General features: G+C 42.2%; 5 protein-coding genes across 5 annotated transcripts; 4 read left to right on the top strand and 1 right to left on the bottom strand.

Moving 5' to 3' along the window:
• Nucleotides 1–596: 596 nt before the first annotated feature.
• MELLADRAFT_67667 (family 18 glycoside hydrolase) lies at nucleotides 597–2,022 on the top strand (the record flags this gene model as incomplete). Its single annotated transcript, XM_007416040.1, has 3 exons — nucleotides 597–725; nucleotides 809–1,759; nucleotides 1,843–2,022. 3 exons carry the CDS (start codon nucleotides 597–599, stop codon nucleotides 2,020–2,022), a joined length of 1,260 nt encoding a protein of 419 aa, XP_007416102.1.
• Nucleotides 2,023–2,721: 699 nt separating this feature from the next.
• On the bottom strand, nucleotides 2,722–4,257 carry MELLADRAFT_93120 (uncharacterized protein; the record flags this gene model as incomplete). The annotated part of the gene is made up of 8 exons (XM_007416011.1): nucleotides 2,722–2,728; nucleotides 2,870–3,156; nucleotides 3,245–3,370; nucleotides 3,442–3,607; nucleotides 3,698–3,755; nucleotides 3,830–3,875; nucleotides 3,918–4,012; nucleotides 4,107–4,257. 8 exons carry the CDS (start codon nucleotides 4,255–4,257, stop codon nucleotides 2,722–2,724), a joined length of 936 nt encoding a protein of 311 aa, XP_007416073.1.
• Nucleotides 4,258–12,660: 8,403 nt separating this feature from the next.
• MELLADRAFT_123594 (putative carboxypeptidase cpdS precursor) lies at nucleotides 12,661–15,557 on the top strand (the record flags this gene model as incomplete). The annotated part of the gene is made up of 16 exons (XM_007416041.1): nucleotides 12,661–12,892; nucleotides 12,989–13,089; nucleotides 13,166–13,353; nucleotides 13,438–13,461; nucleotides 13,539–13,650; nucleotides 13,720–13,753; nucleotides 13,836–13,956; nucleotides 14,027–14,162; nucleotides 14,244–14,298; nucleotides 14,410–14,456; nucleotides 14,541–14,571; nucleotides 14,763–14,914; nucleotides 14,989–15,073; nucleotides 15,152–15,206; nucleotides 15,275–15,362; nucleotides 15,429–15,557. The coding sequence occupies 16 exons, from the start codon at nucleotides 12,661–12,663 to the stop codon at nucleotides 15,555–15,557; spliced, it is 1,590 nt and encodes a 529-aa protein (XP_007416103.1).
• Nucleotides 15,558–16,565: 1,008 nt separating this feature from the next.
• Nucleotides 16,566–18,545, top strand: MELLADRAFT_111674 (lipase; the record flags this gene model as incomplete). The annotated part of the gene is made up of 12 exons (XM_007416042.1): nucleotides 16,566–16,583; nucleotides 16,622–16,741; nucleotides 16,797–16,994; nucleotides 17,093–17,170; nucleotides 17,260–17,406; nucleotides 17,470–17,527; nucleotides 17,612–17,727; nucleotides 17,822–17,914; nucleotides 17,984–18,041; nucleotides 18,108–18,212; nucleotides 18,278–18,392; nucleotides 18,455–18,545. 12 exons carry the CDS (start codon nucleotides 16,566–16,568, stop codon nucleotides 18,543–18,545), a joined length of 1,197 nt encoding a protein of 398 aa, XP_007416104.1.
• Nucleotides 18,546–21,824: 3,279 nt separating this feature from the next.
• MELLADRAFT_93116 (uncharacterized protein) lies at nucleotides 21,825–22,623 on the top strand (the record flags this gene model as incomplete). The annotated part of the gene is made up of 2 exons (XM_007416043.1): nucleotides 21,825–22,507; nucleotides 22,587–22,623. 2 exons carry the CDS (start codon nucleotides 21,825–21,827, stop codon nucleotides 22,621–22,623), a joined length of 720 nt encoding a protein of 239 aa, XP_007416105.1.
• Between the last annotated feature and the right edge of the window lie 76 nt (nucleotides 22,624–22,699).

Here is a 22,699-nt window from a genome sequence, read left to right as displayed (position 1 = left end):
TTTTGAGTGGTGTTGAATGTTTTCGAAAATTGCAGTTGGAATCAGATTGATTTGTGTTGTCATTTTTACTTCACTGAATTGGCAGCATTCCATTTCTAACTATTTTGATGGTTTTTGAGGAAAATGTCGACCATCATTTCAAAAAGATATTTGTCGCCAATGCTGCTTTTGAATAGCAATCCAAGTTTTTTGTTGTGGCTGTGAGATGATTAAGCGCCACTGGAGCAGCTGAGCCAGGATACGTCATGCGGTCGCAGATCCCTATCACCACCCGGGGCACTGCTGTTTTGCTGAGAAACTTATAAATGTCCTAAAAGCAATTTCCGGCAACTCTGAGGCACTCTCAGACTTTAGACCACGCCCCTCAGAGATATTGTCCGATGCCTGCTTTCCAACGACTATCAGCGCTTGGTTCAAAAGCTCTTCACAGGGTACCCAGGATGAGTATATAAAGTGGCTCTATCCTGTGCAAGTGGAAATATCCTCACACACCCAACGCTTTACGCACATACATACTTTGAGAACACAAACGACCACCAATCTGAACCACCTACTACATACTTTATCCAATTCAACCTACAAAAATCACCCACACCATGCACTCTAGATTATCTTTGATCGTTGCGCTTGCGATTTCCACCTTGATCACCCAGCGCACCATTGTGGAAGCTGGAGTGTGCCGCAAAAAGGCTTCTAAGGGATTTCAAATCTCGGGATACTACCCTGTAAGTTTTCTCACCTATACTACTAGCTCAAAATATATGTTAGGCTGACACGCCACGGCGAACCTGTTTTTTCGTCCCTGTAGAGTTATCGAGCAGGTTTGCTGCCCCCAGAAAGCATTCCTTGGGATCTTTATAACCACATTGATTATTTTGTTGCTGTTACTTCAGAATCCCCATCAGCTGAATTTGTGTTTGACAACGAAGCCAACATAAAAGCAGTCGTTGAGGGTGCTAAAGCTCACAAGGTCACAGTTTCGTTAACGATCGGAGGATGGACAGGTAGCAAGTACTTTAGCTCTCTTGTTAGCACTGACTCCAGCCGTGAGACCTTTGCAAAGACAATCTCTTCAACGTTGACCAAGTATGGATTTGACGGTGTAGACCTTGATTGGGAGTATCCAAACGCGCCTGGAAACGAGGGTAACATCATCTCTAAAGACGACTCGGCTAACTTGCTCAAATTCTTGACTGCTCTCAGGGCTGCCATCGGATCCAAGAGGCTTACTGCGGCAGTCTCCGTTCATGGGTTCATGGGACCAGACGGACAATACTTGAAGGACCACAAAGAATACGCTAAGTTGTTTGATTTCATCACTATCATGGCCTACGACATTTATCTCCCGGTTGTGACCCCTCTCTTTGGACCAGGAGCCCCGTTATTTGACACATGCAATGACCCCAGCTATAAATTTTCGGTGGCTCAAGCAATCGACACCTGGACTTCAACTGGCTTTCCTGCTTCCCAAATCCTTTTAGGTATTCCTGCATACGGTTATCAGTACACGCTATCTAGCTCGACACTTGACCCAACTAACTTCTCTGGTAAGGAAAAGAGTTTGTTCTTTGGCCCCATTGACAAGTCGGCTCAAGCTCAAACGGTAAAGAACGTGGCCCCTACTCCAACTGGATGCGACAGCCCATTGGAAGGAGGAAACTTCATTTTCAAAGACTTGCTCACTTGTGGATACCTGTCTCCTGATGCCGCTACCGGACAAGGAGGATTTGAACGTCACTATGATAACTGTACTCAAACTGTAAGTCAAGATCATACTTTCTGAAGCTCAAAACAATATAGATTCGTTACTGATGCCTACATTCTGTTTTGCTTTCCTTGCAGCCGCTCCTCTTTAACCCATCCACCAAGACACTCATTGCGTATGACGACCCAACCTCTTTGACAGAGAAAGTCAAGTATGCCAAATCCAAGGGAGTTGCAGGTGTGAATGTTTTTGACGCCAGCGGCGACACCCCTTCCCGAATGCTTCTGAAATCAGTAAACCAAGCCTCTAAATTATAAGTTGTATTGTTTAATGTTTCTTGATGATCATGTGTATATATTTGCGTTGACTATTTGAATGAGAACTCTTCTTATTTCACGTACAGCTACCCTACGGCTTCATCATCCGCTGCCGAGGTCCTAATCCCCAGAAAATACCCTACAATAACCGTTGATGGGGGAAAATTGCCTGTGGATTTGAAAGGATATCATAAGATACGTTCTTTGCCTTGACAACACCTGAAGTCTGCTGACTCTTGAAATCTTCAGCTCTTCGCTCATTCCTATCCATACTGACCAGGTCCCAGCTTCCTATTTTGTTCCTTCTAGTCTTCCATGAATATTTGTGTTTCTTACCAACTTACTCATTATGTACGCATCAATCCTCCAAGAGGTAAAATATAGGCGGTTTTTGACGAGATCTTAGATCAGTTTTATGGAAACACCTGGCGAAATTGTGAAAGACTTTGAGCTTTGGAATATCTCGCGCAATTCCTTCTGCACAAACCTCGCGTTTGATCTTCCATCCACATATGTATCTTCCAATTTGATCATCTCATCAGATTGGATGCATATGAGAGCACCAAGGATTCATGATCCTCAATTTATGGCTATTAAATGATTTGTATTGAATTTTCCTGCTCGTGGTAACGATCCCCAAATAATATAATGTCTTTCAAATGAAGTTTGACTGCGGATTTATACATACAATTTCTCAAGCTAGCTGCTACATGAGGATACAATATGATTACATGTTATTTGAATAATCATACCTTTTTTATCATCGACGGGACAATCGAGAACAATCAATAAGAAGCAAAATCAGTCAATACATATAATACTTGTAGAATAACTCCAGCATACGTACTTTCTGTAAAAGGCCTCTGAGTCACTTGGTACCATACCATCCTTGGCACCTCGCTTTCTGAAACCAGCCCGACCTTCCGCTTCAAGTGCAAGTCGAATCTTACGATCTTCGGTAAGCCAATGCAACGCAAGTATTAATAATTTTGATCCTATTCGATTGGGATCCAACATCTTTTGAATGATCTCCGTTGGAATATCCACAACGTGTTTCGGATTATTGGGATCAAGGGGCCATTCTTGGGCAATAGGAGCCACAGTGGCCCCTAATTGCAAGTGACATACATGCGTCTGGAGGATAGGAAGTCATTTTGGTTAGTATTCCGGAAGATATCCTTGAACAGAACTCTGAGAAGGTGAAATGAAGTGTGGTATTTACAGGAAACGTATCTAATCCATCGAAAATGTGGGTAGCATAGAGTACTGTGCATCCCCTTTTGACAGTATCTTCGACAAGGAATTCGAGCAATTCCTGTCGCACCATGACGTCTAGATCAACCGTAACCTGTGATGATTCAGGGGAAATCATATAAGCAATCAAAGACAGGTTCAAATTCTACACCGATTGATGCGTACCTCATCTAGTAGTAGTAAGGACCAAGGAGCCATCAAGCCTTGTACAATCTGAACTCGTCTCCTTTCACCATCGCTGAGCTCGTGCATATGCCAATCCAAATCGACATCGAGAATGTCCAGAAGCCGATCTCGGCGAGCCTTGTGTCTGTAGCCACCAACCGAATCTCTATTGTAAATATTTAACATCAATATAACATCAGATGGTTTGGGGTTTGATGATCAAGCCAGAGGGTCTGATGACGTAAGACAGACTTACAGAAAGTGTGATACAATGAGATCAGATCTCACAACCGGATTGCTGGCCCATTCAGTCCCTTGAAGCCGGATAAGTCATCGGAATAATCAGCTACATGATCCAAACCGTTGACCATGATACCCATCTACTGACCAAGATAAGTCACGCCCTGTAGGAAAGGGAGCATAAGTTGAACGATCTGATATAGGAATCGGTAAACTTATGACGGCCAGATGCTCACCTCTGGTGTATTAAAGAAGACATCTTGTCCCAAGACCTTGGCCTTTGATTTGGTCAATCGTTTACCTGCCAAGATCTGTAGTAACGTGGATTTACCTGTGTAGTTAAAATGAAGCGTAGGGTGGGTAAGTCAAAAAATCGCTAGACTTCGATTGAAGCAGTAGCAGACAAAAGGTTGTGGTAAACCCACCAGCTCCATTCGCACCGATCAGGAGACACCTCGATCCAGGTGTCAATTTGAGATCAATACCTCGTAGGATTTCAGGTAATCCTTCATTGAATCTGAAATGAAGGTCAGTGACATCTATAGCAGGTGTGGTTGGTGATGATGAAGGTTGCATTTGTGCTTGATGGTGATCGAACAACAAGCCGGTTGGTAAACAAGGGGGATTTAAGTACTCCAGGCTCAGCAGTGAGCGCCGATGTGTATGTATGTCTTTCTACATGTCCATTCTATAACCATAATTGTACCATACTGAATCTGATCATCGGCCTTTTTATCCGACAAAAAATTTCCTCATCCCTGGATCGTCATCGATGCATCAAAGGGATCCCAAAGGGGTCTCATAGATGCTTCGTCTTCATCTTATCTTGCAACACGATATGTATCGGAGGTCTAGGAAGAAGGGATCTTAATCGCTGGACCATAAGCTTTGTAGTTTTGATATAAATCACTATCGAGTCATCGGCTTGATATCGGCTTCCTGTTTTCAGCCTGAAGGGTTTTGGAAAATTGTGCATTTGTTTGTGAACCTACACAGCACAACATGCTCCGATGTGCTCAATACAATCGTTTTATTGAACCTCTCAATCGGAGCATAGCCACCTCGATCGAAAATCAAGGTGAACTGGGATTGTCATTCACCATTGGTCTCCAAATACTCGGTACCTCGAGCTTGTATCGCATGTATAAAGCGCTGATAGGCGCTCATCGATCACACTCTCGCCTCTCGCATTTGATATTCTACGGTAATGAAGGGAGTATACACAGGTGAAATTCTATAACGTCGTCCAGCGTCGTCCAGCTTCAGCTGTGTGGCGGTTTGATGATCCACGATTGCAACTTTGAATTTTGTACCTAGAGGAGAGAGAACTGCTGAGATGGGCGATCGCTTAATTTGCCTCCTGTTTAAAGTTCAGAGTATTCTCATATTGATTGGCTGTGGATAGAGAGAACGCTACGAGAACCACAAAGGGTCAAAACCAGACATTTCTCAATCATTTTTTGGGCTAAGCAATCGCCTTGAATACCATTCTTTACTATCTTGATTTCAACTTGACATTTGTCAGGTTGTTCACTAGTACTCGCTTTCTTGTTCGCATCCTGAGAAGAAGTTCGAATAGGATGGACTTCCGGTCCAATTTGGGTTTAGCCCTCCGTCTGGGATCACTTATGTTGGTTTTAATTGCGAACTTTGAGCCACTCATAGCTCGGAGAACGTACCCGGGGGCAAAGCAGCTCAAACAGCGAGATCTTCTCAAGCAAGAAGACCGACCAAACACAAGTTCACTTCAATTTAATTCTCCAGAAGCCCGTAAATTTTACGTGGACGGAAAGAATATCACCTACGTAGACTTTGATGCTGGTCCAAGGTATGCCTCTGTACTTCCCAGACTTATTTGAGCTGAAATAAACGAGGGCCTCCTTTTTTGCACTTGCGATCGTTGAAAATAAAGTTATGCAGGCCTCATCCCAGTCTCTAGCAAGCCGCAAGAAACACGAAAACTTTTCTTCTGGTTTTGGCCAGCTGAGAGTGAACTCGGAGAGAAAGATTTAACATTTTGGGTGCGTTTCTGGACAGCCATCTAAAGACCCCATGTTCCTACAACTTGACTTATCTCCGGATGCTGTCAGACAAATGGAGGACCAGGATGTAGCTCGCTAGAATCTTTACTTCAGGAAACAGGACCTGTAAGTCTTCAACGGAGACAATTCATTCAGTGCAAAAATAACATGATTGTTGATGTCAAACGTTTTCAGATATCCTGGCAACTCGGTCAGGCGAGACCTGTCAAAAATCAATTGTGAGTGATCACACCTTCTGATATCTTGAAAATCATCCACAAGGATTACCATACGTGAAGAAGCCATCAAAGGTCTATATAGCTGAGCGACATTTATTCCGCAAAACTAGCTCATGGAACAAGTTGTCCTCGATGTCAGTTTCTCTTATATGTGGCAATTCCGCTGCATCATCAAAATTCTAGGATATGTGTGTTGAATCAAGTGATATCTAGGCTATATGTCGAACAGCCAGTAGGAACAGGTTACTCGGAGGGTGCTGTCCAAGCTCACAACGAAACCGATATTTCAAGGGATCTTTTTGGGTTCTTCCAGGAATGGCTCAAGGTGATTCAGTCTTGAATGTCACAATATCGATCATCTTCAGATGTCTGATTTATCTCACTCATATGAACAGGTCTTTCCAGAAATGAAGGAGAAAAACTTTTATCGTTTTGAGTCTTTTTCTGTCACATTAATCACATCAATCTATAGTCCACTGAGATTTTGAAATATCTATCTGCACTCCTAGTCACTGGAGAATCCTATGCGGGGCTCTACATCCCTTACCTTGCTGATTATATCTATGCGCGTCAAGCGGAACTCGACCTCCCGTTACAAGGTATCTATATCATAGACCCTGTCATCGGCTAGTAAGTCAAAATTTTGTACACTCTATTTCTCGGAATACAAAACAGGTGAATTGATTGACACGATGTCCGATAGCAATGTGATTCAAACCGAGATCCCTGCTTGGCCAATGGTACAGAGATACGAATATGTTTTCTCTCTCAACAGTACCTTCAAGGCAGAGCTCAAGAATCTACATCATCAATGTGGATACGCAGATTATATTGAAAAGGTAAACTATTTCTATTGCTAAACGTACGGCACTGCTCTGTTTTGATAAAAGACGGGTGTGTTGACTTTATCATCTGGACTGCTAGTATGATAGCTTTCCTCCTCCGGATCCCTTTCCCATACCATCCGTTGGAGACTGTACGTTTCAGGAATTCTAGCTTTTTAGCATCCCGCTTGCTGAAACAACAAATTATTGCCGTCATTCGCTCTATGTTTCGAAACTAAATACACCCGTGGTAGACGAAGACTACAACCATATCAACGAGACATGCGCGCTCTGGGAAAAAGTGAGTTTGTTCGAAAATTTGCACACTTCATAATATCAGGACAGATTTTGACCAGCGGGACAGATATACAACGCTAGCTTGCTAGTCAACCCAGGTGATTAATCCAAAATGCACATCAGAGCAACTACTTGGAGCTAAATACGATTGATCATTTTCCTTTTCCCGTAGCTTTTGACATCTAGTACGTTTAATTTGCCTACACTTAAAATCACTGTAACCTGATAGATGACTCTGTCCCAAATGGCAAAAGTCATATCTTTGATACAGAGCCAATCTTGTGGGATGTGCTTTCAGGTGCGCCTGGCGCGAGTCAAAGTTGGCCCGGTCAAACTGGTGATCCGACATACTTCAATCGACCTGAGGTCAAGCATCTGCTTCACGTACCTGCCAGTACAAACTGGAGTGAATGTAGCGACAAGGATGTATGTCTTCCGATACTTGATGATATTCTTACTCCATTTACTGATCGATACTCGTATAGGTTATAATTGGCAAGGACATGTCGGCGCCGGTCAGTATGTCAGTCTTACCGGGGGTGATAGAGAAGAGTAAACGGACAATCATCGGTAGGTTCAGTCGTTATGTCGTCTTTTCAGACAAAAAGTAACCGGGGTTATACCTTTGTTTTTGTACTAGCACATGGAATGGCGGATTATGTTCTCATTGCGCAAGGGACACGAATGGCAATCCAGTCAGTTGGCTCCTCCGTTTGAAATTGTCAAAGCAACAAGCTGATCGATATGTTTGTGCAGAAATATGACTTGGGAAGGCGAACAAGGTTTCAGAAACCCAATCACCGATGAATTTCTAGTTCAAGGCCAAGGAACTATGGGACGCTGGGTGAGGCCTGACTTTGAACTTGGATAGTGATGCACCATTGTTGACGTCGTTTAAATTCTTTTAGCGCGAGGAACGTGGATTGACATACGCAGAGATTGAGCTGAGTGGCCATATGCTGCCTCAGTACCAACCTAAGTCGGCCTATCAATTATTTGAATATCTGCTGGGCCATAGGAATTCTCCTTCATCCTCTTTGGTGTAATGCTTTTCTTCCAAATTTCAATCCCTCGTGAATCGGGAAGCCAAGAGAACATTTTGGAAAGAGTTTTTGAAGTAGTACATGATCAATGGAGCACGATTTATTCCTCATCAGTGATTCGTATTGATTCTTTCCGTCAACTTCACCTGTGTATTCATTCATATCAACACTAATTCTTTATATTTATTTTCATGAAATGACCAATTTCAACGAGGGAATTTGTCCTATGTTGACTTCATTCAGAAGCATACAGGAAAAGTCTCTCGTCTTAACTACTCAAAGAGTTCTATTTGATAGACATACGAAGAAAAGAATGGAGTTAATTATTTTGAAATGGTTTGTGCAGGGAGAGATGTCTCAAGTTTCAACCTTCTTTGGCATCAAGGGCCTTTTGAATGTGAGGAAAATTTCTGCCTTGAAAGAGGCGTGTCATAGTGTTGGTTATTGACAAAGTGGGCTTCGGGAGGTAGGGTAATTGTGATGCAATCAAGATACCTATCATCCATGACATCAATGCAAACATATACACATAGTTGTCAAAAAACAAAGAATAACATCACAGAGAAGCTATTTTCAGGGGTTTTCAACTTTTTTTTGCGTAATTTTTATAAATTCAGACAAGTTGGTTGTATAAAATTTCTTTCTGAAACCAATGTATTTTCAATTCAGGACACCTGTAATGCTTCAAAAAAATTACGCATATCTTACAACAACAGGCAAATTGTTTTAGCGTAACAATATGCAAAAAAGCTCTTGAAACCCCCTATTTTAAAGGCTTGGTATGATGATTTCAGAAGCATTTGAGAAGGGGGATCACCACACACGTCAAAGACCCAGCAAATCCCTGTGATATTGTCAATTTGTACATAATGTGCATCTTGGATCTTCACACTGTAGATAATAGGGGGTGTCAAGTTGCATTTTTTAAGGTATTTTTACAGTGCAATAGGGGGGCTCAGGTCAAAGTTTTTTACTACTTTTCCTGTAAAATTTTTTTTGAGCAGCAAATTTACGCAAATTTGCGTAAATTTACTGCTCAGAAGGAGATCCGAAGGAAATTTTTACGGTCCTTTTTTACGAATTGGGAAAAGTTTTTACAGCACGGTACTGTAAAAAACTTTCCCCAATTTTTTAAGAAAAGGCCGCAAATATTTTGACTTGAGCCCCCTTAATACCTTGCCCGTTGTTGTAAAATACAGTACATGTAAAGATTCAGGACACCTTTTTAGGTGCCCCAAATTCTGCTGACTGTATATCTGAAGGAAAAAAAGACACCATAAAATTTTACAAACTTCTCTGTTTTGTAAAAGTTTTACGCAAAAATTTCTCAAGTTGAAACCCCCTCATGTGTTTCTCCACAGTGAAAGATGATTGCATTTATCACAAAATGATTGACAAAGAATTGTACCTGTAATTGTCAATTTTGGCCCAAAATGCTTGAAAAATAAAATGGGGAGAGGTACAATGCTCTTTATCCTGGAAAGTTTTTTGGAGTTGCTTGAATTCTTTTACCCATCATCAACTTGGCCAGCAATGTATGGTGGGTTTCCTGGTGTTTTCAATCTCAAAGAAGTTCAAAAAATCCAAAAAAGTCAGGAGAGATCAGAAATCCCCTTTGTGATCTCACCTGATTTTTTCAGATTTCCAGTGCCTTTGCCTTGGATAGATCCAAGGTATAAAATAAACAGTTTTTCAAATAAATTGTAAATGCATTTTGGGTCCCAAATGCATCAGAGCTCTACACATTGTCTCCAAAGAATGTACAGATAATGTTGCATCCTTTGTTGTGTTGCAAATTTCTTTTGGGTTGTTTTGGAGCCTTGTACATATGTCAGTAGCTGTTGTGTAGTCTTAATAACACACATGTGATACACTCTGAGCCAGTAAAATCCTAAACAAAATGCCCAACAAAGGGCATATTGCCCTCTACTTTTCATTTCTTTCAGATGTTTCTTGTCACTTTTGAAGGCTAAATTTAGCAGACCAGTCCTGTGTTTCCATGTGTTATTTCAGGAAAACCTTCAACATGACCAAACTTATTGCTCGAGTTTTTCTGCATTGGCCAAAGTCTGCTGATAGGAAGAACACATTGGCCAAAGTCTGCCAGTAGGAAGATCATAGCACAATTTTACTTACCTGATTTTTTCAGATATTTTGGACCAATATCATGCATGTCATTTTAAATACTGAACTCAATCATTTTTTGCCATGGAGAAAGACACTATCTACCCAGTTCAACATGGTTGGCATGGGTTTCAAATTTGGGGCAGTCCCAGGCGCAAATTCTGAACTTCCCAATGGCACACCTATAATGGGGGTACCGAGGCATGAAAACCGCCTAAAAAGCAAAAACATTAAAAAAACTCTGAACAACATCAAAGATAGCATCTTTTAGATTTCATGATACTGCTGTAAGTAATAAAAGTGGGCATTTCATCAACAGCCATTGAGAAAATTCATTGAAAAGTTCATCCTTGTCCCAATCTTTGTTCTCAGAACTCTCATCTAAAAAACTAGTGTTGGGTTGTTCTGCTTCAGCTCAACTATTGGATAATTTTGATTCAAAAAGGGTATGTATATAAATGCTCTCAGTATCATCCACATGTCCTTCTTCCTGGTCCACTTCATCCTTGCCAAGACTTTCAGATGGAATCTGGAAACCTTAGCTTCTAAACAAAAACAATTCACCAATAATCAACAAGTAACTGGGTGGAATAGACATGAACGTAACATAGGCACACCAACCAAAGTCAATCTGAGCCCCTAACCGGCACCCCAATTGAGGATAAGGCATGAGCTCCATTGTGTTGGAACATCAACTGAGAGCCTGTTGATGTGATTGGTGGCATTTGGGTTATCAGGTTCTTGGCCATCAGGGTTGTCTTGTTCCTGATGTTGAAGAGATAAAAGCACCTAATCTTGCAAGGCAATGTTTTCTTGATATTACGCAACATCAATATCAGAAGTAGTCCAAACAAGTTGTATGACAGTTGCAAAAGCTTGGCTTTGTTGGGGGGCCTTCTGTGTGTAGATGGCCAGGCCATGAATACACATGTAAAATGTTTTGAGAGATACAGAAGCATTTTCAAGGGGGTCAATAAGCATTGCTAAAAATGTAGGAACCTGATATTTATCTGGATTGGAATCATCTCCAAAGATCTCAAGAACCTCTTTGGCAGCTAAGTTGATAACACAACCACAGTATCCAAGCAGCTGGTCATCTTCAAACTCCACATTGGCTTGTTCTGAAATCAAATGACTGATCTTCTTGTTAGCACTTGCAATGTCCATATTCAAGGCCAAGATCTTTGAAAAAGGATTTCATTTTCTCAAATACTTGAGAAATAGTTTGGTGAAGTTCTCACCATCATGTGCACCTGTAGTGGAGTAAGAACAAGCTCACATCAGTCGTCAGTGCATCAAACAACATCAAGTAATGTTGTAAGACAAACCTTCAATCTGTGACATTCCAATCACAACATCCATCAACTTCCACTCTTTTGAAATATAATGACTAGTGATCCCTAAAAACATGTGATTATTTGGTCAGGTCCAGGCATCTTGGGTGAAAGCCACATAGGATGATTCACCAAAGCATACATTGTTTATGTAGTTATCAAACTTGTGATAGAGCTTTCTACAGTGATGAGTAATAGCATGGTATTGTACAAGCATCCTGTTGATATGGGGATTTGCAAGTACAAGAGGCTGTCTGAAAGATGGCTTGTTGACAATGGAGTAAGGAAGATCACATTTGGCTATAAAATACAAGATCACTGTTTTATGGTTATGAATGTTGAGTGTATCTACTGGTTTGACTTTGTTTTTTTTTAAATTTGGTGATACTCAATTGGTTCCCCAAGTTTGATTCACTATCTTCCGTGATGTTGTGACATTGTAAATGACCTTTCATAGACTTTGTGCTTTCAATCACATCTTATTTCAGCTTTCCATCATATACATTGCCAATTATAGGGTCAGAGAAATTGCAGTGGTTTTAGCTGTGTCCTCTTTTTTTCCAGGGAAATTTGTAAAGTATCATCAAACAAAACTGACTCAACCTACATAATGAAATTTCTCTATTATGAGATTTCTCTATTGGTCTTGACATCTTTCTTTTTTGTCATTCAAATATTACTTCAACCTTTAGCATTGAGATCATTACATATAATGTTGGCCCCCCTCAGTATTTAGGAGCCCCTAGGGTAGTAGGGTTGACCTTTGGGAGGCCCCAAGCATATCGGGGAGTCTTCGGGTAGGGTAGGGGGGAGCCTCCTGAGGCTCGGGCTCGGGGTAGCCATTCCCCGCATTTTTTTTTTGGCTCGGGGCTCAGGTTGACCCAAGTCTCCCTCGCTTTGAAGTTTGATGGGTTTATTTGAGTTTTGTTCTGTTTTGTTCGAGGGATTTCAAACACAATTGATGGGAACTTGTGCATGGGAACGTGACTGGGAACGTGACTCCCTGAGCCTGACAGATACTTTTTGTATGAAGTCACCCTCCATGAGTCTTCAATCCATCCACATATTCCTTTTCGAAGATTGTAAAACTTGAGAAGATGGACTACAAATACAACATATCGTCATTCTTTTTGCTCGCCTCACTTTCATTGCTCTTACCTTTTGTCTACTCGGAGCCATCTTTCTCATTCAGGACGAAGCCTCTGGTTGGATCATCCAGACTTGAGCGGCGTAATGATTCCAGCTCGCTAAAATTCAATTCTCCCGAATCGAAGAATTCTACGTCGACGGCAAAAATATTACCTATGTGGAATTCGATGCTGGCCCGAGGTATGCATTTTTGTTTTTGCCTCAGAGTCTGTCACACTTGACAACGTTCTGATTGGGTGGTATGAAATTCGGCGGTGGGGAAATCAAGCTTTGCAGGACTTATCCCGGTTTCTAACAAACCGAACGAGACACGAAAGTTATTCTTCTGGTTTTGGCCGGCTGAAAGTAAAGTCGGGGAGAACGATTTGACGTTTTGGGTGCGTTTGTGTGGACCTGGCGCTTTCTCTGATTAAGCTTGTTTACACCAGCTAATTTTTCTTCCGATCTCGTTAGACTAATGGAGGTCCCGGCTGCAGCGCACTGGAAGCTTTACTTCAGGAAAACGGGCCGGTGAGTCCTGATTCAATCAGAGCGCTCGAGTCGCGGCCGCGAATGCTGAATGAGTCACAATCCAATTGCTGGTCATTAATCCGACAGATCTCTTGGCGTCTTGGTCAGGCCAGACCTGTCCGAAATCTATTGTAAGTTTTTCGTTCTGATGTTATCATGCTTTCTGTGCGGATCTTAGTAGCTAAGCAAGATCCCAAATTATCTTCTCGCATCAGCTCATGGACCAAGGCATCATCGATGTCAGTTTCTCTGCTATCGAGCGAACGCGCCACATGTATCATCGATAGGATACGAGATTTGATGCTGTGTTCTTCAGGTTGTATATCGAACAGCCAGTGGGAACGGGTTATTCACAAGGCATCGTCGAAGCCCACAACCAAACAGACATTTCGAGAGATTTGTTTGGTTTCTTCCAGCAGTGGTTAAAGGTGTGCGATATCGTTGTTGAGTCTGAATGCTATGTACTACTACTGATAAGTATTCACGTCTCTCCATAGGTCTTTCCAGAAATGAAGGACAAAACCTTTTACCGTTTGTTTTTTTGGTTTGATTGATCACGTAGATTTGTGTCATCCACTATTGTTCACTGACACTTGATTTGTCCCGCGTACAGTCAGCGGAGAATCATATGCAGGACTTTACGTCCCCTACCTTGCTGATTACATCTATGCACGTCAATCAGAACTAGCTCTTCAGTTGCGAGGTATTTTTATTCTATCGCCTACGGTCAGTTAGTAAGTGGATATCCAACCCAGAAGAATTGGATAGGCAGAGGGGCTGACAAGCTCCTGGAAAATATGGCAGCCCGGTGGTTTCACGGCAAATTCCGGCCTGGCCACTAGCACAAAGATACGAGCCAGTATTTGCTTTCAATACTACTTTCAAAGCCCAGTTGAAGAAGCTACATCACGAATGTGGATATGCGGATTACATTTCAAAGGTATTTACTTTGATTCTCATACATCATTGTGCACATCGACGGTCTAATCCAAGATGTCATCTATATTGCAATCTGATATAGTACGACAAATTTCCACCTCCTGCCGGCCCCTTTGCCATACCATCCGTGGGCACTTGTGAGTCCCTTGAAGTACAACCTTACTATTGCTAAAATCTATTTATGTCTTCTGCATTGTACCTGACTTCTTGCGTCCCTCCCTACGAACATCCACTGTCGAATCTGGAAGACAAATCTGGGACTACCATTAACCAGACTTGTGCTATATGGAACATGGTTTGTTTTCATCCATTCTCTCGCCTATTTTGTCATGTCATGCCAAATTAGTTGCAGTGCATAATTACTGACCAGGTGATACAGATGTGGAAAGCTAGTATGCTCGTCAATCCAGGTGAGTAGAGAATGTCTGTTGGTCTTTGTACTCCGATATCAAGCGCATGTCTGGGGTTCAGCTTGAAACTGACATGAGTCTCAAATCCAGGTTTCAATCCTTAGTGAGCATGACCTGCATAATGTGAAGAATTATGCCGATTGTAATGATGATTCTGTCACCAAAAAGTCATATCTATGACTCCGAACCAGTGCTCTGGGACGTCCTTTCGGGAGGCGGGCCCGACAGTTCTCAATTATGGCCCGGACAAACTGGAGATCCCGCATATTTCAATCGCACTGAAGTGAAGTCTATGCTTCATGTACCTCTCGATTCAAAATGGCAGGAATGTACCGATAACGACGTAAGGCATTTATCACTTACCTATCTTACCCTGTATATGGTTTGCTGCCTTTTTCTGACTCGACTAAATGGTAGGTGATGCTTGGTGATGATACGTCCCTTCCGGTCACCATGTCAGTCTTACCGGGGGTGATCAAGAAAAACAAAAAGACTATCATTGGTGCGTGTTCCATACCAATCTATATGGCTTACTCATTCACACAACTCACTTGGTAGCATAATGCTCTTTCTGTCTTAGCCCACCCAAGGGCAGATTTCGCCCTCCTGGCACAGGGTACCAGGATGGCCATTCAGTTCGTCTATCCATGATTATTAAACCTTGGATTAGTACCACAAAGAGCTGACGTGAATCTTCTTGAAGGAATATGACTTGGAACGGAGCACAAGGTTTCCAAAAGCCAATCGAGAATGATTTCATTGTCAAAGGGCAGGGTTCTTTAGGCCAATGGGTATGTTCTACTGCTATTGCCTGGGCGATGAGACGGCCAGATTGACATTATTACACAAATTTGTAGACCGAGGAGCGTGGGTTGACGTACGCGGAAGTTGAACTAAGTGGACATATGTTACCTCAATACCAGCCTAAGGCAGCGTATCAATTGTTTCAATATCTACTGGGTCAGGCGGATTCGCCTTCTGCATGACCGAGGTTTCCGGATTATGAAGCAGTATGGGCTGCGTTATATCCCGTTGCAATTCTTCATGTTGATAACGGGCTGCAGATCTGTATAAGAGTTATCCATAGGAAACCAATTGCAGATGACCATTGCTTCACTGTTGATGTTGTCTCTCACTGCCTTTGACACCAGAAGCCATTTCTTCTATGCTGGTATGATAGTCTTCGTGCGACGCCAAATTTGTTCCAGATTGTCTTGTCATAATGACTTTATCTACTTACCATCTTTTGTTGGGGAGAATGGCTTCATGCCCCGCGCTGACATCTCTTGTTCTCTATAATCATTGGACCCTGTTCATCAAGCACAACCAACACCTGATGGTCGGGATGAACTCCATGCAAAGAAATTTAATATCGTCTAGCCAAGCTCAGCATAGATGTCTCCTGGTCACTGACTCACACAGAAAGCTTGACGTAGATGCTAAGCAGAGTGTTGATGGCATTTCGATGAATGCTGCTTGTGTTTTGCTGCCTAGCTCAAGACCATTCTGCATAACGGGTTCCTCAATGAAGCTCATCAAGTGGTGTTGCGCGGTTTGCTTCACTAGAACTCGAAGCAATGCTCCAAGAGATTTACAATTGGACGCGTTGTTGTGTTCACCTACACAAAGTAGCCGACCTGGTTCAAGCACGAGGATTGTTTCGAACAACAGACTGAAAGTCGCTAGTCAAATCAACAGGCGATGAGTGCAGACAAAAGTTCTTTGCCTGCACATAGCATGTTCGTCCTGCTGAACTGGAGCTGATTTGAAACTTTCGCATGTCTTACCATGGCAAGAGGTTGATCTATATTCAGCCTCAGCGCCTTATAACACGAGCGCCCTCTTTCCAACGGCGATTTCAAGATCTTTGCTCAACACGTTCTTCACATCTCAGCTAGGTGAGAAGCCGAGCGAAAGATTTCCCATATCTTTTGGATTCACGATGGCCAGTCTATATCACATGATTATATTCCTGTTGAAGATGTCGGTTCTACATGCTCACCAGGATAGACGTCAGTATTGAAAGCAGATCCCGTTCTTTGGCTTTCAGAACAACTCTAACTCGCTTGCACAGGCCAAAGACGTATGGATAACAGAAGCGAATATCGCCTCCCGCGTCATGCGCAATCGGATGTGTATAACTCTGACAAAATCCACCAGCCTGCCCAAGGTGAGCACCATAGAACCTTTCCTACATAGAGTGACCAGCTTTTGTATGTCAACAGGATCACGGAGTCATGGCGCTTCTACTCTTGACAGGAGCGATTCCCTTATTGTCCGCGATACCTTTAAGCCTCGGCCTATTCGCCCCCAGTGCCAAAAATCCTCTCATTGATCTCCCCGGGCCACATGTCACTCTTGACTACGGCGACTTTCAAGGCGCTTCGAGCGGCGGAGTTGATAGCTTCTACGGCATTCCATTTGTAGGTTTTTCTCTCCATCGGTACAGCACAACTCAGATAGTAGAAAGCTCAGAATGATGACGATTCTTGACGATTTCTTCAACGGCGCCTCTTGAAAGGCTGAACCTCCACTTGGAAATCGACGACTTACCAATCCGATTCCACCTCTTGGCCAATATCCCAATTTCGACGCTACGGTTTGTCCATCATACCCTGGTGCAGGCTGCTGAGGACATGAAATGAATAATACTTATCATATCATGACTCTTCCTCATGTGCCTGGCAGGGACCACCGCCCGCCTGCCCACAACAATCCATAACGGGCGGAGGAAACATCTTCAATGATGCTATTGGCTTGGGAGCCGACATTCTCGACAAATTGCCGTTCTACGCGCCGGGCATCGGAGGTCACGAGGATTGCTTAACACTCGATGTGAGTTGGAGTGCTCGTCAAATTTGGACAGCGATATGGACTCCCTGACCTTGTTTGAACCAGGTTCTTGTTCCGAAAAACACCCAGCCCACAGATCGGCTTCCAGTGATGTTCTGGATATGTGAGTACCATCCTCTCCCAAGATCAAGAGATGATCTCAATACAGAGTCATCCATGAAAATCTGACCAAGTTCACTCGAAACAGTCCCTGGCGATTTTACTACCGGTTATTCTTCCCTTTTAAGAGGAAACAGTTTAGTTGAGAAAAGTGTACAGATGGGTCAGCCTGTTATCTTTGTGGCCCCAAATTATCGTCTCAACGTATGTACACTTTGCCATCCAATCTACCATATCTGTTCACATCAAAAAAAGTCTTTTACTGTTTTCCTCATCGATCGTCTACTCGGATACACAGGCCTTTGGATTTTTAGGTGGACGCGAGGTCGGGGAAGCTGGGGTTGGAAATCTCGGCCTCAAAGATCAGCGCTTGGCCATGAAGTGGGTTCAAGTGAGTCCCATTACATTTCCTGATAGTTTCACTATATATGAACTCTGAGTCTATCCTTCTGTCCTTCAGAAATACATTTCTGAATTCGGAGGCGATCCATCCAAAGTCACAATATTTGGCGAATCGTGTGAGTAGAAATGAATGACTCTTTTCTCAGAGACTACAGCCCTGAATTTGTGTTATGCAACTTAAGCCGGAGCGATCGCGGTCTCATACCATCTTCTCATCAACAATGGTGATAACGAAGGTCTTTTTCGCGCTGCGATCTGTGAATCCGGTTCAGCCTTCCCGGTAGAAAGTAAGCCATCGACACGCAAAAAAACTACAGTCTTCTCTTACTCATCGAATTCTTTTTCTTGAAAGCTTTATCTTCTGGCGCGGGTCAACCAATTTATGACAAAATTGTCAATTATACCGGATGTGCATCTTCATCAAATTCCCTAGACTGCTTACGTGCAGTAGAATATGAACATTTATTGTAAGCAATACCTGTTGTCGAATAATTCCCTAAAACATAGCTAATCAAACTCTGAACAACAGTGCAGCTGTGAACCGGATCCCAGGATTATTCTCGTCTGGATCATTTCCTTCGCCTTTCTCACCCTTCATCGATGGTAAGACCACCTTTTAGCCTTCATTTTGTTCAACCCTCATCCGCTTCCCCTACCCTATTTATCCTTGTATTGATTAAAACTATGATCGTTTTCAGAAGAATTTGTGACTGCAAATATCGACCAGCTTTTATCTCACTACAAAAAATTTAATGTATGCCGTACAGATTTCAAAAATGATTTTAATACAAAAATCAGATCACACATTTCAAAACTAATCTCATTACAAAAATAATGTATGTACAGATGACCCAAGATACAATGGTAAAGTGATATACACATTGATGAAGCCTTTGGGCAAGAAAGATGCTGGCAGCGTAGTCAGATTGTAAGGGATCTATGTCAATTTTGACAAATGAATCAGGTTACGTAAATATACATACAGATTTCGAAAATGATTTTAATACAAAAATTTACATAAGTCTGGAGTGTGTAACCAAGCTCACAAATTTTAAACATGGCGTGTTCTGGCTCACTGTTCATCGCAACTCATCAACACTCAGATCTTCATCGTTTTTCTATCGAATTAATGTACAACTCGCGATTCCATCATGAACCGATCTAAATGACCACATCACACTCCATCTTGATCACCTTGAAGATATTTACAAAATCTCACAATGTCTAATCCAGTAGTTCTAGACCCGGATACTCCAGGAGTCGGAAAGCAAATGATGCTCGATTGGTTACGCATACATCATCCAAAACGAGCGGTTAGTGGCTCTCTTCATAAATCTGACATTGCAGATATTGTGCGCGAGATGCAGCCTCATAGTAAGTACATCTCGCTTTGAACGTTATGATCTTCATGAAGCAGAGAACTTGTTAAGATTCATAGCTGATATAAATGATCTCACATCCTTGCAAACCAGTATTCCCAAAACCTAAGAATCCATCCTCAACAAAGCTTGGCGTCACACAATCTGGATCTAACACTGCGACTCGCAACTCAGAAGCAGCTGGATCTCGACTTGTTACCGACTGTAGCGGTTCTGGGTTGCTAGACCAACAATCACTTCCGTCACAAAATCGACGTTCGAGAATGCCCTCAAAGCTCAGTTTGGCGGAGACTGGTCATCTGGGGAAGAGATCTGTATCCTTCGAGGACAAACCCCAAGCAAAAAGACGAGTTGCAAAAGGTACATATCATCATAGCACAAGGAGACTAATCATCAAAATTCACATATCATTACTTTATTGACTCTATAGGTGTCCGCTCAGTTCAACCAACTATTGTCGAACCCCTCAAAAAATCAAAAGTAAGTCTCTTTCCTCACAATTATCGCCTTCTAGTATTCATGAGCCACGCTGACACAGGCCTGTAATTTACCATCCCTTTGTGTACCTTTCTGGTGCGAAGAAGCAGGTTATTGGCGATGGAGATGAGCAAGAAGAACCCAAAGCGCCTGGAGCATCTGCCTCTTCCATTACAAATGTATCACCTTATATTCCCAAATCCGGTAAACCTTACTTGAATCCCACGATTTTTTTAGACAATGATCAAAATACCTTGCAACTCGCCCATCCGACACCACCAGCAGAATCGAATTTGGAAGATACGGACGAGAAGCTGATTGATGTACAATCAGATGTGAAGGTTGTTCCAAACACAGAAGCCGCAGGAAGTGCTTGCGACTTGATGACGTTTTCACAAGGTGATGTCTTCGAAACAGAAAATATAAGTAAGTTTTCTTGCTCACCTTTTTCAGTTAAATGTATCAAAGTTTGAAGTCTTTTCTTGCTGGGTTGCAGTGACAGGGAGTGAGATATGCCCAATCACCAATCATGGAAAGCAGATGAACGGCGTGGATGTGTTCCTGCATGAAAGACAACAACAAGACAAAAGTATGTCTCACTGATTGATCTCTGCGTTCTCCCGGCCCCAATTGACATGGAAACACTTTAGTCTTTGCTTTAGAGGAAACTATAGCTGTCTTGACAAGAAAAGTCGACACAGCCACAAAGTTGGCTTCGGAGGTTTTAACTGGACAAGCAAAAGCAAAGTCACAAGGTGTGTTGCATTGGTTTGAGTATCTCAAACATATATTCTGACTCATGGCACAATCTGCAACAGACAGTGCCCTTCATAAACTTCAAGAATCGATGGTATTCTTGGAAAAGAAGATATCTACATTTAATGATGTCAAAGATCAAGTTACTAGCCTGGGACTCGAAGTGAAAAGACTTCGAGCGCAGTTAGATAAAGCCCATGACGAGCTCCAAACCCAGGAAGAGATTATTACAAAATTGATAAGTTTGCAAGAGACGTCGGACAATGAAGAATCAGGAGATGATGAAGAGTCGGACTTCTAATGTACACGAGTGTTCCTATCATAATTAGTGGATACCCTATCAAATAAAATATGTTGTATCTGGAATTATTGTTTTTACGACTCCTGAAAATCACCCAAATACCAATACAAGTTTTTCTTTTCTCTCTCATATCAGCCCGATGCTCAATACAGGAAAGCATCCATCACTTTGAGTTCATCCAATCAAAAAAAATGATCAATCTCAAATTGATCATGGGTAATTCAACTAATGTAGTGTATCTGTTCATTGCGCATCTGAGGAATTTTTGACATTCAAATGATTTCTCAAGTTGTGCCTTGGTCAGTGTAAAATCCCTAGCTGCATACCCAATGACATTTTGAGATACCATGAGATGGACGCCAATATATGTCCGGACTTCATCCTCTGAGTGCAAGATTATGTCAAAAGGTCCTCAAAGTTCTTTGAACCTTGCAATTTTGTATCATCGTATGTATGTGTGCATTGGTACCTTCCTCAATATTACGGAAGAATCCGTGATGAAGGTGCCTTGTGATTGAGACTCTGAAACACAATTCACGTACATATCGCCATTTGTTTAGAGATTGCCTTGGAGTGAGGACAGCGGTGTTAATTAGCATAACAGCGTACGCATATGCAATTTGTCAACATAATTCTAATAAGAATCTTCGACAAGATTATGTAACGTAGTGTATATAAATTCATTTCTAGATACATTGATATCGGAGTTTGGCTTGAATTAGTGATCTTCGAAAACTCACTTCCTAATACTTTGGTCGTTACAATGCATATATTAATCATTAAACATGAGACACGAGGCCCACGGACTTTGATAATTATCACATCAGAAAGTTCTAATTCGATGAATCAGGTCTATATAGACTAAATCAAAGAAAGCACTCTTCCAACCGGGTGTTCATCCATATCTCCCCAATCTTAGATATCTCTTCATCTGATACATCATCATGTCGTGTCCAATCCAATATCACATTTTCCTACCCAGTTATATGCTTGAATATGTCGTTAATGAACCTAAACCTATGATTGATCCAGACCTTTTTCTAAGCAAAGCCACTCCCGCCCAAATTGTGGAAGTCATCCTTTCGTTTTATCCGTATTTCTCTTTCACTCAAAATGCAAGAGAAGATCATGAGCTCCTCCTGAAGATTTTTGTCGAAATGATAGCCCCCCGTCTAAACAACATAATCATCCCTGAAAGCCCGACCACAAATTATATTCAAGCCAACCTGCACAACCCAACAACCGACGTTCATCCCACCAACAGATGGGTGAATTCCAGCGCTGATATCGACGCCAAACGGATCGAATATTTCAACAATCATTGTCTACTGAACATCAAGAACGGGCACTTCCGTCATGCGGCCCTAGATCTTGAGCGATTTGTAGAGAAGTACGATTATCTCAATCATGCCGAGCTCGAAGAGCTTGTTCATGCTCAAGATAATGCCCACGAGGATTTCCACGAAGCTGCGGATAACCTTCGAAGCGCCCACGAGTCCGTCGAGGCAATTCAGCTTCTTCTACGCGAATCCAAACTCTCACCTACCTCAGTGCAAGAGCTCGAAGAGAAATTAAGAGGTGCAAGAACCTCATTGGTCTCGTATCAGAGAGCATTTGAAGCTGTGGCAAAAGATGGCGCATTCGTTCAGGCTTTGGGTAATCATCATAGGTATGTTCTCCCTCACAATCTCCTGTATGAATATCTAGAGTCTACTCTTAACTCATTATATCCATAAATTAACTTGTAGGAAGATCCTCGAGAAGCATAGTACTGGTCAACATTGAAGTCCTCATATGCAACAAAGATGTATGTAAAACATTTAAGTCTACCAACCATCATGACATCATTGTAATCTGACGC

This window comes from Melampsora larici-populina (genome assembly GCF_000204055.1).
Source record: "Melampsora larici-populina 98AG31 unplaced genomic scaffold MELLAscaffold_56, whole genome shotgun sequence".
In the NCBI taxonomy this organism is placed as follows: Eukaryota; Fungi; Basidiomycota; class Pucciniomycetes; order Pucciniales; family Melampsoraceae; genus Melampsora; species Melampsora laricis-populina.
This window is presented reverse-complemented; position numbering and strand designations above follow the sequence as displayed.